Source organism: Maylandia zebra, linkage group LG6, assembly GCF_041146795.1.
Source record: "Maylandia zebra isolate NMK-2024a linkage group LG6, Mzebra_GT3a, whole genome shotgun sequence".
In the NCBI taxonomy this organism is placed as follows: Eukaryota; Metazoa; Chordata; class Actinopteri; order Cichliformes; family Cichlidae; genus Maylandia; species Maylandia zebra.
The window spans coordinates 30,147,051-30,166,326 of record NC_135172.1 but is presented as its reverse complement, the minus strand read 5'-3'; the positions used below and the strand labels follow the sequence as shown (position 1 = coordinate 30,166,326).

Below are 19,276 nucleotides of genomic sequence, written 5' to 3'. Positions count from 1 at the left end.
TCACAGAGCACCAGTGCTGAGTTAAACTTTGTAATGAGAGAATTGAAGAAAGTTGCACTGCTTGTAGAAAAACTTGAGTCAATCTCTAACCTTGATTTTTTTTCCTTGTCTATTTTGTGGGTTTGCTCTACAGCATGACCAATAGAAATTGGCTGCTATCCTTGCCTGACTTTGGCATATCTAAAATATACTGGTGTAAATATGCTGCAAGGCTTTAGGTATGAGTCACACAGTGACCCAATACCTCAAACTACTTTGTGAAAATTGTTGCATTGAAAGTAAATTTCTATTATTGATATCAAACACAGTTGAAATATATTGTATGTACAAAACTGCTCACTGGGCTTTGGAAACCAGGAGACACTGTAATGGATTTTTTTTTTAATGAGTGGCTAAAAGAACAGTCAGTAAGATATAAGACTTCACAGTCACATGAAAATAGTTTTCACATGATTATATCTCCTACTTTACCCAAATACACCCAAGTCCTTGCATTTCCTCCTTGGCAGGTTTGTGGAGCGCCAGCATCTTTTCATGTGTTCCACATCCCTCATGTGTTAAACAACGGACATAGAGCAAACACAGACTTTCTTCTGTCCATAACACTTTCTATGTATCTAAGTTTAAGTTTTGTGTCACTTCATGTTGAGGACCTGTTAGGTGGCCTGTTTCCTTAACAGAACATTTTCATGTAGTTGTCTTGTTGCACACCTTTTAATCAACCTTTCTGACTATCAGGCAGCCACAGGCAGTTTGTGTCGTTCTCTTAGTAGGAAGCAGCACACCATTATATGTTTTCAATTTTATTTCCTAAATGAATAAATATCCAGAACAAGAAAAGAAAGTGTTTTTGGCCATTTTAAAAATACTATAATTGAACATACAGAGGCTGATGCTTCATCAACTCACCAATTTCAGCGCTTTAATTACCACAAAGTTTTTCAGCTGTTAAAACATAATTTTGTTTTTTCCCCTAATGATCAATTAGCATTTCAAAGGATATCAAATGATAAACTTTCATAAGTAACACAACGTTCCAACAGAAAACCGGAGTGATGGTTGCTGAAAATAGGTCTACCACTATGCAAATACTCCATTCAAATAACTCCTATTAAATGAGACTATTGACAATTAAATGCCATTTTGATTTGATTTAATATCATATTAGATGAAAACAAATGTGCATTTTAAAAATATTTTTAGTGACCTTTTTTAGCAGTAGCGGTGAGCTCTAAATTGAGTTAAATTAGAAGAAAACACAGCAAACACCTACTCGCATCAAACTGAGTATGTGTTCCAGGTTAATTTTGTTAGCTTGATTGCAGCAATCACACTCCAAATGTTGCCCTGTTGGAGTTTTTATACTTTCTTTTACTCAGTGGTTAAAAAAAAAGAAAACAGTTACTGTTTTGGTGTATTCTGAATACTTATTTTAAAAAATACAATAAATTAAAACACCTCACAAAACAATAATAGTACTGACCAGACACTATCTATCATTGTGGCTGGAGAGACCTTGCTAAGATTTATTCTCTACCATTCAGATATCATAACTAAATGCTTTTATAATGCTCATACACTCCATATTTTATGCCCGCAAGACAAACACTTTTAATTAAATATACATCTGTTTTAACATGCCCAAAAGACCTCAACCATAAGGCGAGAGGAGGCATCCTAATCCGATGGCCAAACCACCTCAATTATTTCCTGTTGACAAAGAGGAGCAGCAGGTCTGGTTTGACCCCTCCTTAATGACAGAGCTCCTCACCCTCTCACCGTGGGTGGGCCGCAGATGCTTTATCAATCTGTCTGTCAATCTCCCACTCCACTTTTGAACAAGATATGAAGATATACTGGATGTACAAATCCAGTAGTTGTAATGTCATATGCATACTCTATGCATGTATTATATTAATTGCTATTAGGAATGCAAGAAAAAAATCAAGAAGGGACCATTATTACCAGTGTATGCTTGTCACATAAGAACCAAATTAATAATTAATAATCCACAACTAAATCTCCAAAATCTTTTGCAAATGGTGAAATCTGAAAGAGATACTACAAGGTGGTATCAGGGGAGAATGCTGCTAAGAACCTTTGGATGGTAGTCTGTAGGAGGACTTTGAAAATCAAGAAGAGGAAGCGAGTCAAGGCAGAGACATGGATTAAATGGTGGAAGCTGAGGAAGGAAAAAATGTTGCACAGAGTTCAGGGAGGAGTTGAGACCAGATAACTGAAAGTACAACTATAGTACTGAGAGAAAGTGCCAACAGAGGGGTTTGGTGTACTCTCTGGACAGAGGAATGAGGACAAGGTGACTTTGTGGTGAAATTAGGTACAAGTGAGTAAAAGAAACTATTCAAAGGAAAAGGTTAGCAAAGAAAACTTGTGATAGTCAGGGAGATGAAGACAATAGACAGGGATACTGGGAGGCTAGGCCTGCAGCAGAGAAAGGGAAAACCTGGTGTTGTATGTGAGGTTGGACTCTAACAAAGGAAAAAAAGACGTATATTTACTGGCTAGACAGAGAGATCAAGATGGAAAGGATGTACAGCAGATTAGGGTGATGAAGGATGTGGATGGAAGTGCACTAATAAGTGAAAAGAGTGTGTTGAGAAGCTTGAAGGATTACTTTGAGGAGCTCATGAATGCAGAACATGAGAGAGAGAGAAAGGAGGACAGATGAAGGACAGTTAATGAATTAGGAAGTGCAGAGAATTAGTAAGGAGGAAGTGAAATCAGCTATGAAGAAGATGAGGGGAAAGGGCCCAGATACATACCTGTGGAGGTATGGAGATGTTTAAGGTAGTGGACTTTTTAACCAGACTGCTGAATAAAATTAAAGAGAGTGAGAGGATACCTGAGGAATGGAGACGTGCAATGGCACCAGTTTTCAAGAACAAGGGTGATGTTCAGAGGTGGTCAAAAGGGCAAAGCTAATGAGCCATACCATGAAGCTTTGGGGAAGAGTTGTTTAAGCTAGGTTAGGAAGAGTGGTGACAACTAATGGGCAGCAGTGTGGCTTCATGCCAAGAATGAGACTGCACATACATGTTTGCTTTGAGAGTGTTGATGAGACATATAAAGAAGGGAAGAAAGAGTTGCTGCTGTGTCTCTGTGGATCTATACAATAGGTTGCCAAGACAAGGTCTGTGGTACTGCATGTGAGGGTGGTGCAGGACACATAAGAGGAGGAAAATGAAGAAGAGAGTCCAGACAAGGATGAGTGGGTGGAGATTATATCTCCAGGGTGATCTGTGACAGAAGGACAGCACCATAGGGGAAAGGTGTCTGGTTTGGAAAACTATGACGCTGACAAAAAGAGTTAAAGATGTATAGATTTTCATTGTGAGTGACCAGAATGCACAGGCTTAGAAATGAGAACATCAGAGGAACAGCTCAGGTTGAGCAGTTTGGAAACAAAGTTATAAAAGCATGGCTGAGATGGTTTGGACATGTGCAAAGGAGAGACAGTAAACATACTGGACAAAAGATGTTGAGGTGCTAGGCCATAGGAAAGACCACAGAGAAAATTCATGGATGTGGTTAAGAAGGGCATGCAGAGAGTTAGTGTAACAGAGGATGATACTACAGATACACTGAGATTGAGGCACATGATTCACTGTGTGGACCCTAAACGGAGCAGCCAAAAGAACTAACTTCAGCATCATAAAATACAATTATTTGTGAAACATAATCTGTTTCTTATACCAATAATTACACAGTTAAAAAAGTTACATCATCAATGCTTGTTGGGTAATGCTGGCTGCAAAAGGGACTTTGAACTATTTGCTGTCATGCTAGCTAACGCCATCTTTTATTCCAATTTTCACAAAGTAGTTTGAAGCATTGTGTCGATACCACTTGTCTACATCAGCTGTGACTAATACCTTATAAATTCATTAAAAAAAGCTTTACTTTATACAAAAATAATATTGGGACATACAGTGAAACCACTAAAACCTACAAACCATACTACCCAACGCTACGTGGAGATGCCATTTAACTCAGTAACAGACTGTGTTAGTACTACTGTAGTTTGAGGCCATCGCTTGATAAAGTATGACCACATTATCTCCAAAAAACAAAGATGTGAACCAAAACTATTGAACTATAACCTTGAAATTCTCAATATAAAGGTTAAACAGAATCGGGCAGCCTTGTTGGAATGAAATCCCCAGCATGAACTTATTGCTGGCACTGTCAAACAAGCTCTCACTACCACTGTACAGGGACCAAATAGCCTGTTCTTATGATTCAGTTATCCTAATTATGTATTTGTGAAGCATAATCACTTGTTACTACATTTTTAACTAATTTAGAGAGACCCTGCAGTACATCTATTCATTATTTAGCTGTGATGTTGTAAGCTGACAGCAATTCTAGTGCTCAAGGGCAAACTGGACTAAGTGTTTAAAAGAGGATTGTGACACAGCATTGATTTCGGCTCATGTTTAAAAGCAATTACATCTTGCCCATAGTATAAGTATCTATTCACCCCCTCAAAACAATGCCCTTCAGTAGAGTAATACATGAATACCATCCTACTTTGAGTACCTGACAATATACAGAGTTACACTCTCAGCAGGGTACTTCTCAGTAATGGCCTAGGAGTAGAACGGCTTCCTCCACATTAAACAGCCCATTACTAGACATTGATTGCAGTTAACACCAACGTCAGACTGTATTAATCGTTCCGTTCTTCCGCTCGAGTGCCTCTGCACAGACCTGAACCTGAGTGCTTATCTGGGATCATTTAACAAGGTTTGAGGAAGTGAAGGGATTTCTGTCAGTGTATATCACATCACTCCTGCTGAGTTTAGTCTGGCTGTTTGAGAATGAAAGTTGTAAATGAAGTGAATGTTATAGAAAGAGACAAATCAGATGTTTCAATGCTAACGGGGCAAAGAGGGGAGCAGTCTGATAAAAGCTAGAGTAGCAAGGTCATGCAAGACTTGTCTGTTTCCAGCAGGGATTTTGAGTTACCAGTCAGCAATTTCCACAAGTGGCTGTAGGAGGGGGGAAAGGGAGAGCAAGCACTTAAGAGCTAAACACAATATTGCAAGGAGTAAAAAGGAGAGAAGACAGAAGTCACAACTATAGTGGTGACAGGGAGATGCTGTACATGATAATAAGGAACTCATCTTAGCAACTGCAAAGCCATCTGGACATACAAGGGAAGATGAAACTGGAGCGGAAATTGGCCAAATTTAAATCACAAAAAAGGATCTACAGTACCACGAAAACGTCTGGGGCCACTTGTTGTTTCTTTATATATTGCTAAAATATAAAGAAATGAAGAGGAAAATGGGAAATAGTTAAAGTGAAAATATAAATGGAAATACAGTATATAAGGCAAAAGCAGAGTTTGTGTAAATCTAACGATCTTGAAATTAAGTGTATGGTATGACCAGTCTGAAGTCTCTCAGGCAAACTTTCTTGTAATTTCTTTAAGTAATCCTCAGGAATAGTTCTCCAGGTTTCTTGAAGGACATCCAAAGCTCCTCTTTGGATGCTGGCTTCCTTTTGTTCCATTCTGTAAACATGAACCCACAAGCTTCAATAATGTTGAGGCTCAGACTATGGAGAGGCTGATCCATGACTGACAGTGTTCCATTGTGTGTTTTTCTATACAGGTATGCCTTTTCTGCATTGGCAGTGTGTTTGGGAGGACTGTCATGCTGAAAAAACCGTTGCCAGTCAGATGCTTCCTAGATGCTATTGCATGGCGGATCACAATCTGATTTTGTACTTTTCTGCACTCATAATTCCATCAATTTTGACACTTCCTATTTTATCCTCTATTTGTACAGTTTGGGACATTTTCCAAGGACACACTGCACGCCATGCCAACATAAGCCCAAAGAACTATTCATTTTCAGTTAATTGTTAGTAGTTTTCAGCTAATAGCTCTTTGGGAATCAACTGATTGGTATCTGTGCCTGTCAAACTGTGGAATTACTTAGCACTTAGTTCCTCCTACGCCGGGCGGTGCATCGGGCAGTTGGTGATCTCCATCGATGTTGGTCAGCAGCGACTGCTTCAGCTTCGTCCCAGGCAATGTCGACAGTTCTCAGATCATCCATGAATGTTCGACGCCATGTGGTCTTTGGTCGGCCTTGCTTTCGCTTGCCAGTGCGTGGACGCCATGTCATGACAATCTTAGCTGGGCGATGAGGTGGTAGGCGTAAAATATGGCCCGCAAAGCGGAAGCGGCTAGCATCAATAGACTGTGAAACTTTGGTGTAAGTGACGGAAGGGAACGGTAAGTGACGGAAGTGATGTTGTAGGTGACGTCAGACGCCGGAGATTTTGGCGGAGAAAAAGCAAATGGTAGCATAGAGTTTAACAAAGGTTTTCCAAGCTTCAGTATTACCAAATATACTAATCAATTGTCATATAACTAACAACATCTGTTTTATCATCTCTAACACCCTGGAGGACAACGGGGAGAGTTTAGACGCTCTCCAAGATTACATCGACCGCTGTTTTCAAGATTTAGTAATGCATAAGGCCCAGAGTGCATCTTCCCCGGCCAAAATCGAGACGCCGTCATCGAAGAGAAGTCGCCAGGCAGACTCCCCCGGTACAACATCGCCTGCCGGCAAAGACATCGCAGAAATCCTGGAGTCAATCGACAAGCGATTGTCCAGTTTCGATGCGAGGCTGTCCCTGGTGGAGATTTTACACCGGGAATTTAAATCTCTGAGAGAATCCCTGGAATTCAGCCAGCAGCAGGTGGAAACGCTTGCCGCTGAAAATGCCACGCTACGGGAGTCGGTTAAATCTCTCACCGATAACGTGACCCAGCTAAACATTGAAAATAAAAAAATAAAAGAGTCCGTTATCGATCTACAAGCCCGTAGCATGAGAGATAATCTTGTGTTTTCTGGTATTCCAGAAACTGCCGGAGAGGACGCAGAGGCAACGGTGAAAAACTTCATTAAAATCCACCTGAAGCTGCCGGAGGACACCGTAAAGAACATCGACTTCGATAGAGTACATCGCTTGGGGGGCGCGCGGTCGCGGACCGGGAGACCACGGCCTATTGTGGCCAAATTCAGTCAATTCAAACAGAAGGAACAGGTGAAGAGTCGCGGCAGAGAGCTGAAAGGAACGGACTTCAGCGTGAACGACCAGTTCCCCAAAGAGATCCTGGAACGACGCAAGGTCCTGTTCCCAGTTCGACGTAGCTTCATCCAGAAAGGCTCCCGTGCTGTCATCGCCGTGGACCGGCTCTACGTGGACGGACAGCTTTACCGCGACCTCGGCACCACACCGTGGTTATATTAACTGCACTCCAGATAAGAACCCGCTACACTCTTTTCTTATTCATTCACACTCTCTCCTTTAACATGAGTTTAAGCTAGTAATATCAATATGATGTCATAGCAGATATAACACCGTCACCCTCCGTCATTGCTTTAATTGGAATGTTTCCGTTTCGTTTCTTTTTTTTTGTTGTCGCTCACAGTTCATGTGGTTTCTTTCTCTCTCTTGTCTTTCACTGCTGTGGTCACCTACTTCCCCACTCACCTACAAACAACACCCTCTATTTCTCCATATTTTCACAACACGACCACGCAAACACATCAACTCAACGGCAGCACATTCACAACAGCCTCACAGCACGCACAGACTTGCAGGACACATAAGCAAGCCACGCTTGTTCATATTAGTGAATATTCACACACATAGTCAGACTTATGGAGTCTCTCACCACACTTCTTTTTCTCTTTCTATTTATAAACAAGGGATGTTTCCATATTCTCTCCACCTGTCTAAACGAAACACCCAGCATACATCATTAGACATACACGCACAATTAAGGGCATGCTGAGGTTTGTCACATGGAATGTAAATGGAGCTGGCACCAGAGGAAAGAGGTTAAAAATATTTAACCAGCTTAAAAAACTACAGGCAGATGTTGTTTTATTACAAGAAACTCACAAACCTGTCACAGGTTTAAATGAACTTAAAACACCTGAGTTTCCTAACGTGTTTGCAGCCGGTTATAATTCTAGACAACGGGGAGTAGCAATTTTAATACATAAAAATGTTAATTTTACAGTACTCGATACAGTTATAGATCCAGAGGGTAGATTTCTAATTATTAAACTATCAATATTGAACAAAAAACTATGTATTGTTAGTATATATGGTCCAAATGTTGATGAACCCTCATTCTTCCACGGTTTTTTTAGTACACTCTCTGAACACCTTGATTGCACACTCATTCTTGGCGGTGACCTCAACCTTGGACTAAATGAAGAAATGGATAGGCTCAACACAACAGGAACTCAGCGTAATTGGCAGTCCACAAATATAATCAAACAGTATATGAACGACTTTTTTTTTTGTAATCGAAGTCTTTATTTGTTTTTAACATTTCACAACACGAAAAAACAAACAAAACAACCAACAAAACAACAACAGGAAGGAAAAAAAAAAAAACAATAAAGAAAAGAAAAGACAGCTTTCAATCCCATAGTTAATCCACCTTTATACTTCGGGTCCATTTTCAATACCTGTTAACTAACAGTACACCCGTAAAAAAAAAAAAAAAAAAAAAAAAAAAAAAGGACAGTTAACTCAAATCTTTAAGTCATTCCCTTACTGAGTGCCTACACAAACAAACAGTGCAGCAAGCGTACAACATAACTAAAGATAATTGCCCTGACCAAATAAGTTCCAACCATCTCAGCCAAAAACACGTCCCCACGATTTGTCAAAACCCTCCCTATCATCATTAATCCTAGCCAAGAGTTTTTCATACGACACCATTTTCAGCATAGTTTCTTTCCACCTATTATATTCTGGAGGAGATGGTTCCTTCCATACACTCAGAATAACTCGAGCCGCTGCGATCACCCCCACCTTTATAACCACAAAGTCATATTTTGAAACCCCAGGTAACACCGACCGATCCCCTAATAAGCACAGTCTTGGTGACAGGGGTATCATCAAACCAATCCACCTTCCTATTTTGTCCAACACTTTTTGCCAAAAGGGATAAACTTTCCCACATTCCCAAATAGCATGTATAAATGTCCCTGGATCTGAACTACATTTCCAGCATACATTACTGGGACTAATTCCCATTCTATAAAGTTTGGATGGAGTGAAGTACCACCTGTGTATTAATTTATACTGAGTAAATTTACCCCTGGCCTCCCTTATATACTTATCAGAGAATGACAAAATTCTGCGCCAGTCTTCTTTAGAAATTGCACAACCCAGATCCCTCTGCCATATAATCCTCAAGTTTTCACATATCTCTTTTTTTGGATTGTTAAACAGTTTGTAGAAAACAGCCGCCCTATGTGCTGTACTGGACAATTCTAAAAACTCCACCACCATATTCGAGCTTTGAGCAAATTTTCCTTTGGTAACACAATCCCTTATTTGTAAATATTTCCAAAAATTATTTTCACTTATCAAACCGTATTTTCGGGTTATTTCAGCAAATGACATAAACACTCCCCCTGAGTAAAGATCACTTATCCTGCGTATGCCTTTGACAAGCCATTCCTTCCAGAACACAGTTTTCCGCCCAATCCGTACAGCAATATTGTTCCATAGCGAGGCATAAGGTTGTCTTAGATGAGATGCTCCACACAACTTGTGCACCTCTACCCAGACAGCTTTGGAATACCTGAGCACTGGGTTATCATGAGAGTCTTGTCCATTAGTTGCCGCGCCCTGTGAGAAAACATCCAAAGGTGTGAAAGGGCTCGCTAGTTCCTGTTCGATCTTCATCCAGCTCAGCTCAGAGCCCAATCCTGTCCAGTATTTGGCCAGTCTTGACAATCCAAAAGCTAAATTATACAACTTCACATTTGGGAGGGCCATTCCCCCAATGTCTTTAGAGGCCCACATTTTCTTTATATTCACTCTCGGCTTTTTGTTATTCCACAAAAAATCTTTGAATAACTTCTCAAATTGACTAAATATGTGCAAAGGAATTGATAGAAGTAACTTTTAAGTTTAAACTGCAGATGTCTATTATTAAAAGATACCTCCGTTATAAAGCTTTCAAATGTATTAAAATGTTCATATATTTTTGTATCACATGCCATTACATCCTGACACACACACACACACACACACACATACACATGCTAATAAGTAAGCTTGAAAAACAGGAAATGCTATGCAACTGTCTCTTGGTATAAATAAATCTGACTGCAATGCCTCGGGTGTGAGTATCACTCGATCACTCACCCGTGCACGTAGCTCTATAAAACTCCTTTTGACTGTCTTGTATTCCTTCATCGTATTTAAAAATGTCACACACCACTGACATTTAATTGGTCCTCCGAGCCGGAGATTTTGACTGATATTATTATATCATCTAACTGTCCACAGACGGAGTCATCGGATCCTGACGTTGTGATCGCCTGCACTGCAAACGCTCGCTTCCAGGAAGACGAGGAAAGCCCAGAGTCGTAAAATTCGTCTACTGGCCAGTGTTTTAGACAGGCTTCACGGCGCCAGGACTCGATTACACCGGGAAAGAACACAGCGCTACTTTGAAGGTGAATATAACACAGTCATGAACATCATGCGTTTAGAATAAATCGACTTTAGAACGACACTCACAACCGTAGAATCCTGTGTGGATAATAAGAGAATCCTGTGTGGATAATAAGAGAATCCTGTGTGGATAATAAGAGAGGTCCTGTGTGGACCGAAGGTTAGAAAGTAACCTATAAGACGGGATTGCATGTCCTGTGTGGACCCGCCCCCGCTAAAAACTTGACTACGAAAAAGAGTGTCGATTAAAAGCAGGTTTTCGTTTAAACGCGCAATGTATGTGTGTGTAAAGAGTAAGTACATATTTGAATAGAGACTCCAGGTCTCTGTACTACTCTTCTGTTTTCCTGTGAGGTATTGAGTGGTGGGAAAGAGGAAAGGTTGCGCTTCATCGCATAAAATTGAGGCCGCCCTGAGTTTAGCTCAGGGTAGAAGGCTGCCTCAATAACCTCCTCCAACCCTAGTACCACCAAGCCCCATAGTGTGTGTTGGCAGTATTAATAAAATAAAAATAAATAACCATGGGAAACAAACCCACAAAACCTGAATTAACCGCTGATGAGCAGTGGATGGAGAAAATCCATCCAGGTGCCGGCCAAATAAGTGCAAATAAGTGGAGGAATCCAGATAAACTTAACTGTGTTGCCTGGAAGGGAATCAGTAACCCCACCCCAGTGCAACAACTCGGACAATGTCTGAAGGAGGAAATAGAAAAAAGCAAAGGCAAAAAGAAAGGTAGACGTATGTCAGAATACGTTAGTTTCTTTGTGCCATGGCAGGAAGAGAGTAAAAGACGTGAGGAAAAGAGAAAAGAAAAACAAAACAAGCAGGCTAAGAAAGTACCCACCGAGACCACAAACCCCCCACCTTATAAACCACAGCCCTCAGCCCCGAATCCTTTTGAAGCGGGACAGCCGAGCCCCCCAACCCCATGTCCCACCATCTCAAAAAACCCTTTCACCAGCCCTCAAGATCCATACGCATCAGTTAAGACACAGCTAAAGTTAATGACGCAACCGGACCCTTCTCCAGGGTTTCCACCCCCTTTATGGCCCCTGTCTCCGTTAGGCCAATTCCCATTGATCCAAGAACCAAACCCAAACTATGGACGCGCAACGGGACCAGCAGTAGACGGTGTAATCCCCAGGGACAATAGAGTAGTTACATACTCATTCCGCCCGTGGTCAGCAGAAGACCGAAAAAATGTTCTGAAAGATGTGCCCCCTTTAAATGAGGGACACCAGCAGTGGAGAGATGCAGTAGAGCTAATCCGCGCAGATTGGTGTCTTAATGGTAGAGAAATGCTACAGGTGCTGCAGGACCTTTTAGGTCTAAGATTAGCCAGGGTAAGGGGAAATTACATAGGGACAAGAGAAGATGGAACGCCGATAGAAGCGGGCCATGCTGATCTGACCGCCGCACTAAATGAGGTTTACGAAAGAATTAGGGTGACTTTAGCCCCCAGACCAGATTATGGAAAAATAGGAGAGACAAAACAAAAAGATAATGAGTCTGCTTCAGACTTTTTAGACAGGCTGAGACCAATCTTTAGACAAAATTCAGGACTGGAATACGATCCAGCCCCTAACTCCCCTTATGAACAGCAGCTAAAGAATGCATTTTTAAAGGGCCTCCTCCCAAAGGTCCGCGCTCACATAGACAAACACTGGGTCACCCAAAACACTGGGAATTTAGCCGATGCTTTGCAATACGCGGAACATGCAGTAAAAGTTCAAAAGAACAAAACAGCCCAAACTGGAGTTTTTGTAGTAAATACTGAAGGTGGAATTGTTGCATACGCAGGAAGAAATCCACAAAAAGGGAAAGGCAGGAAACAGAACAGAGATGACAAAGAAAAACACAGGAGGTGTTATAACTGTGATAAAGAAGGGCATCTTGCCAGAGATTGCAGGAGCAGACAGAGGGAGGACCGCAGGGATAGGCGGGACAACAGGGACAGAGGCAGGGACAGATATGACCGCCCTGCTAGACGAGAAAGGCAGGACAGAGACGACAGGGACAGTACTGAGGAAATGTGACTAGGCCCCCACCCAGACACCTCAAACGAACAGCAAGAGTGTGGGGCTGAAATTTTTAACATTCATCAGTTACTTTTGGGTTCTGAATACAAACCAGAGGTAACTATTTACATAAATGGCAAACCTTACACAATGTTATGTGATACTGGCGCATGTATGACAGTTCTGACAGAAGAACCCCCGAGAACACACTTCTCAAAGGATGCCCGTGTGGTCACCTCAGCCTCCGGGCACACTACCACACAATTGTTAACACAAAAGTTAGACTTCCTACATGCAAACAGCGACCGAAAGTGCAAACTACAATGCATTATTGACTCTAGCTGCCCGGTAAACCTATTAGGCCGTGACGGACTGATGAAGCTAAGAATAGGAGTAGTTCCTGAAAGCAATGGCATGAGAGCAGAATTAATGCTCTCAGAATCACACACGCTCGTGTGTCACGGGGATGGTGAACCACACTATTATTGGACGCTGGCTTTGCCATCCTCTAAACAGCTAATTACAATAACTGAGAGATATTTACCGCGAACATCAGAAGTAATGCCGCACAATGAACTACATCATACTCTGCGTTTTAAACAAACACCAGGCCCTGACCCAGAGTATGACACTCAGGTCCACCGTCTAGGACTACAGAAACTAACCTTGCAACACCTTTATGTTACAAAAAGCGGAAATGCTGTGTGCTCGGTAATCCAACCCCCCAGAGTAAGAGATTTAAATAGGATGCCTGCCCCACATGTTTCCACAGCAAAAAACTCCCAAACACAATGGAAAGATCTAGGGATCGTTCTAAAACGAGTGCAGGATGATTATTATGAAAAGACAGAAGACACACATGAGGGCTGGCTTCAAGGCCGCAGGACAGGCTGTATGAGATACACTCTGGGGTGGGTTTTAAATGTAAAGCCCAGCACCCACCTAACTGACTCTCCAGCCTCATGCCTTGTAACTGAGAGGGCAGAATGATCGCTGTTGGCACCTGTAAATGAAACAGACATTGTAAACTTGCCAAAATCCCTATGGTCCACTGGACCAACAGATGTCGGCCTGATAAAAAACGCTGACTCAATACAAGTAAAGGTAATCTCAAAACACAGACCAATGAAGCCGCAATATCCACTATCTGCAGAAGCAAAAAACGGAATCCGCCCAGTTATAGCAGATATGGAAAAAGCAGGGATTCTCATAAAAACAAATAAAACAACGTGTAACACACCTATATTTCCAGTAAAAAAAGCAAACACAGGGAAATATAGACTTGTTCACGACTTAAGAGCAATTAATGACATTACAGAACAAATACCTCCTGTCGTGGCGAATCCACATACAATATTGAACCAAGTGTCACCCAGAGAAAAATGGTTCTCAGTCATAGATCTTTCTAATGCATTCTTTTCCGTGCCCCTGCACCCAGAGTCACAAGGGCTATTTGGCTTCACGTTTGATAACCAGAAATACACATACACACGCTTACCACAAGGTTTTCAAAATAGTCCAACACTATATGCGGAAGCTCTTAAGCACTCAATGTCTACTTGCACTCTGCCTGCTCCAGGAAAGTTCCTACTATACGTAGATGATATTCTGGTGACCGGAAACACGCAGGCAGACTGCAAGGCAAACACCCTCACCGTGCTATATCACCTAGCACAGCAGGGTCACAAAGTGTCACAACACAAGTTACAACTGTGGCAGTCAAAGGTCATATATCTAGGTCATGAACTGACAGGACAAGGCCGCAAACTGTTAGACAGCCGAAAAACAGCAGTACAAGAAGCCCCAAAACCACTAACAAAGCAGCAAATGATGAGTTTCCTCGGTCTCTGTAACTTTTGCAGAAGCTGGATTCCAGAATATGCTCTCAGAGTCCAACCCCTACAAGACTTAATATATGGGAAAAATCTAGCTTTAAGAGACAAACTGACATGGACACCTGATGCTGAAAAATCATTTCATGATCTGAAATCAGCATTACAAACCAGCACTGTCCTAGCATTGCCAGACTATGACAAACCATTTTATTTACATGTGGATGGCAGCTCTGGATATATGAAAGCTGTACTGACACAAGCCTTTGGGGATAAACAACGACCATTGGCATTTTATTCCTGCAAACTTGACTGTGTAGCCTCTGGTCTCCCCACCTGCGTACAGGCTTGTGCAGCAGCAGCAGAAGCAGTAAAAAAGTCAGCAGATATTATTTTGGGACATCCTTTAATAGTCAAAGTACCACATGCAGTCACCTCAATCCTGTTGCAAGCAAACTTATCATATCTGACACATGTAAGACAATTATCATACGTAGGTATTTTGCTATCACAATCGCACATCACCATAGAGAAGTGTGGCCAACTTAACCCAAGCACATTGCTTCCTGCAGAAATAGATGGTGACTCACATAGCTGCCTTCACAAGCTAGATGAGGAAACGAAACCACGTGCCGATATATATAGCACACCACAACCATCCTTTTTAGATATTTTTGTAGATGGGTCCGCAAGTAAAGACAACACTGGCCGAAACTGTGTAGGTTATGCTGTGACAACAATAGATACAGTCATTGAAGCACAGCCATTAACCTCCTCATACTCAGCACAAAGTGCCGAGCTAATAGCGGTAATCAGAGCCTGTGAATTACACAAAGATAAGGATGTAAACATCCACACAGACAGCCAGTATGTCTTTGCCGCAGTACACCATTTTGCTAAAATCTGGCAGAACAGAGGAATGGTAACATCCACAGGGACCCCAGTACAACATGGTGAACTTTTGAAAAAGCTTTTAGAAGTAATTATGTTGCCAAAACACCTAGCTCTATGCAAATGCGCTGCACATCAGAAAGATAATTCAGCCATTACTAGAGGGAACAATTTTGCAGATGAAACCGCAAAGGAAGCAGCAGGCAGAAAAACAGAAGTTCTCGCATTAACTTCCTCTCCTTTAATACCCATAACAGTACTGATAGACGAACAAAAGGCCGCATCACAAAATGAAAAAACCTCGTGGTTAAAGGAAGGAGCAACATTAAAGGATGATATCATGACATGTCATGGCAAACCGATTTTGCCGAAGTCCCTGCATAAAACTGCAGCGTTAGTGACACACGGTAATACCCACGTGTCAACAGCAGGGATGGTAGATATACTCTCTAAACAATTCTACACAAAAAATTTTGAAACTTCAGCAAAAGAGTATGTTAGAACATGCATGATATGTCAAAAACACAATGCCCAAGGGAATCTAAGGCCCAAAAGAGGTCATTTCCCCACTCCACCTCACCCTTTTCATACCATACACATGGATTTTATCCAACTACACAAGCACCAACAACTAGAGTACGCACTAGTAATAATAGATGTATTTTCAAAATGGCCTGAGATCTATTCAGTGAAAAAGGCTGACGCAATAACAGTAGCAAAATGTCTGTGCAATCACTATATTCCAACATACGGAATACCGAGCCTAATAAGATCTGACAATGGCACACACTTTGTGAATGAAGTAATATCAAAAGTCTCTGAAGCTTTAGGTTTCAGCATAAAACACCATTGTTCCTACCACCCACAGAGCGCAGGATTGGTAGAAAGAACAAATGGCACGATCAAACAAAGGCTAAGAAAATGTATGGAGGAAACTGGCCGCCCATGGCCTGAGTGCATAGGTTTAGTTAAAATGTGGATGAGATTAACACAGGGCTCAAACAAACTAACACCTTTTGAGATAGTACATGGGCGACCCTTCCCCCTCCCTGTTACCAGTGAGCCAATAGATAAATCAATAAGAGAAACAACATTAGCAGAATGGATGGCAAAGCTGCTAGAGAATAAAGAAATAATAACGAACAATCAACTGCCGAGTGATTCTCTTCCAGTCTCTTCCAGGTTGAAACCAGGCGACTGGATCCTGATCAAAGTACTCCAAAGAAAAAACTGGAGCACTCCCAGGTGGGAAGGCCCCTACCAGGTCCTGATCACCACGCCCACGGCATGCAAAATTGCTGAACGACCTTCGTGGATTCATCAAAGTCACACCAAAAGGGTAGAGCCTATCTAAAGCATAGACCCTAGTCTCCTCCAGACCTCTTTGTGTTCGCCCGGTGGGGGGTAGGGTGATCAGGTGGCAACACTCGTGAACCCACCTCTCTGGCCGGGGTCTACTCACTGGGGGTCTTGAGAGAGAGACACAAGGTCAAGAAGAAGAGACGCTCACCCAAGGGAAAATCATCCAATCAAGATGACCAACATGCTATTACCAACTCTTCTGAGCCTGCTGGTTGTCTCCCAGACACACGGGTTCAACCCTTGTAATGACACAGACGGACAGGCAAAGAAAACAGACGACCTTTACCTGTGTTACAACAAGACAAGCTTCACCTCTACCGTATGGATACCTTTTAACTCATTCTACATAGGAGGATACAAAGCCGAAGCCTGGAAAGGCTACGACTGGTACCTATCCAGTTCAGACGGAAACAACCCAGGATGGGACACCGTTTTCACTTATACTGGAAATGATTGGATGCCATATCAAAGCAGTCAACTGCAAGAATCAGCAAAAAACCTTTCAAAGCAAATGAACTTGACGAAGACAGCCGAACACCTGATCCTCAACTTCCACACGCTGAACAACCCATTGCTGGAGAAGCCACCAAAATCACAGAAAAGAACCCACCTGGTTCCAACGCTGGCAAGTAACTCTAACTGCTACCATCTGACCCTATTTATCTACAAGACCGGAAAAGATCCACATCACTTCGTGTCAATATGCAATAACATAACGAAAGGCATGGTCCCATCATCCACAGAGGCGCCACAGGAAGAAGACGAACCAAACGGAAGCCCGGCTTTATCTGCAGGCCCACTCTCAAAAACGATGAATACTGCCATAATAGTGGGACCAAAACTAAAGCCAGACGACTGGTTCCGAGTCACCACAGGGATCACAGGACACTCAAATAACTGGTTACTATTGGCAGAACAAGCAGCTCAAGATGCTAGTGATGACTGCATGGTCTGCCTAGGACCAAGACCAATACTGAGAGTGGTACCTGCACCTATGGAAGAAAACTGCCTGACAGCTGTAATGAACCATACCAACATTCAAGACAAGAACTGCACAAAATGGGACAGAATCTTTCCCATCACCAACGAAGAAAAAAGAAAACCCATATTCTCACAAGATGTGATGGTAGCAAACCACACCTGCATAAATATGATAGGCCCAGGAGAAAGGCTGGGAAGCCTCAACGCAACTAGCTGCCTAACCATTACAAAGGTGGACTCCTCATTCAAGCCACGAAGCAGAGCTGATGTCTGGTGGTGGTGTGGAGACCCAAACCTGTATGATCGTTTGCCTAACAACTGGATCGGCATGTGTGGATTGGTATCACTGTTGTTACCCATTCAGGTTGTAAAACTCAAAGCCACGGATATAACTATAACAGCAGGACGACTGAAGATAAACCCACGACAAAAGAGATCAGCACCAGAACAACCTGGACCAGACCCAACGTACATCGATGCCATAGGCATTCCCAGAGGAGTACCAGACGAATATAAACTAGTGGACCAAGTGGCTGCCGGTTTCGAATCGTCGGTGTGCTGGTGGTGTACAATCAACAAGAATGTGGACCGAATTAACTATATCCACTATAACGTCCAGAGACTAGGAAACCTGACACAATCAGGCTTCCATTCAGTGGCCGAGCAACTAAGAGCCACCTCACTGATGTCTTTCCAGAACAGAATTGCATTGGACATGCTACTGAGCGAGAAGAATGGGGTGTGTTCGATGTTCGGAGAGCAATGTTGTACCTTCATCCCTAACAACACCGCAGCTGATGGAAGTCTGACCAGAGCCCTAGAAGGCCTGAAGACTCTGAACGAGAAAATGAAGGAGCATTCTGGAGTTGACACTTCTACGTGGGACAACTGGATGGACATGTTTGGGAAATATCGGAGTTTGGTGTCATCAATCCTGGTATCTGTAGCAGTATTCGCAGCCATACTCACCTTGTGCGGATGCTGTTGCATACCTTGTATCAGAGCACTGATAAACAGACTTATCGCAACAGCCATAACTCCCCATGTCACATCCCCACCAGAGACTATGATGCTCCTTGAAAACAATGAAAGTGACACAGACTCTGAGGAAGAAGAGGACGACATATAAATAAGGAAAAAGAATTTATAATGTTGAACATTTAACTTTGCTAAATGACACTCTAGTTGAAAATGTACCCGCAAGTGACTAGAAGTTGATAAGATGCAAAATATTTGAACAACAGCAGGGAATGATAGAAGTAACTTTTAAGTTTAAACTGCAGATGTCTATTATTAAAAGATACCTCCGTTATAAAGCTTTCAAATGTATTAAAATGTTCATATATTTTTGTATCACATGCCATTACATCCTGACACACACACACACACACACACACATACACATGCTAATAAGTAAGCTTGAAAAACAGGAAATGCTATGCAACTGTCTCTTGGTATAAATAAATCTGACTGCAATGCCTCGGGTGTGAGTATCACTCGATCACTCACCCGTGCACGTAGCTCTATAAAACTCCTTTTGACTGTCTTGTATTCCTTCATCGTATTTAAAAATGTCACACACCACTGACAGGAATTCGTACAGGTAACATCATGGAAACATAATTGAACTGTGGGACCACCATCATTTTA

At 42.1% G+C, this 19,276-nt stretch overlaps 2 protein-coding genes across 2 annotated transcripts in view; one reads left to right on the top strand and one right to left on the bottom strand.

The window, feature by feature from the left end:
• Positions 1 to 19,276, bottom strand: part of LOC101479752 (alpha-1,6-mannosylglycoprotein 6-beta-N-acetylglucosaminyltransferase B) — a 142,314-nt gene that overhangs the window by 76,354 nt on the left and 46,684 nt on the right. The gene's annotated exons all lie outside the window — the stretch shown is intronic.
• Positions 9,974 to 19,160, top strand: LOC143419024 (uncharacterized). The gene is made up of 2 exons (XM_076885063.1): positions 9,974 to 10,541; positions 16,456 to 19,160. Exon 2 carries the CDS (start codon positions 16,818 to 16,820, stop codon positions 18,753 to 18,755), a length of 1,938 nt encoding a protein of 645 aa, XP_076741178.1. The 5' UTR covers positions 9,974 to 10,541; positions 16,456 to 16,817; the 3' UTR covers positions 18,756 to 19,160.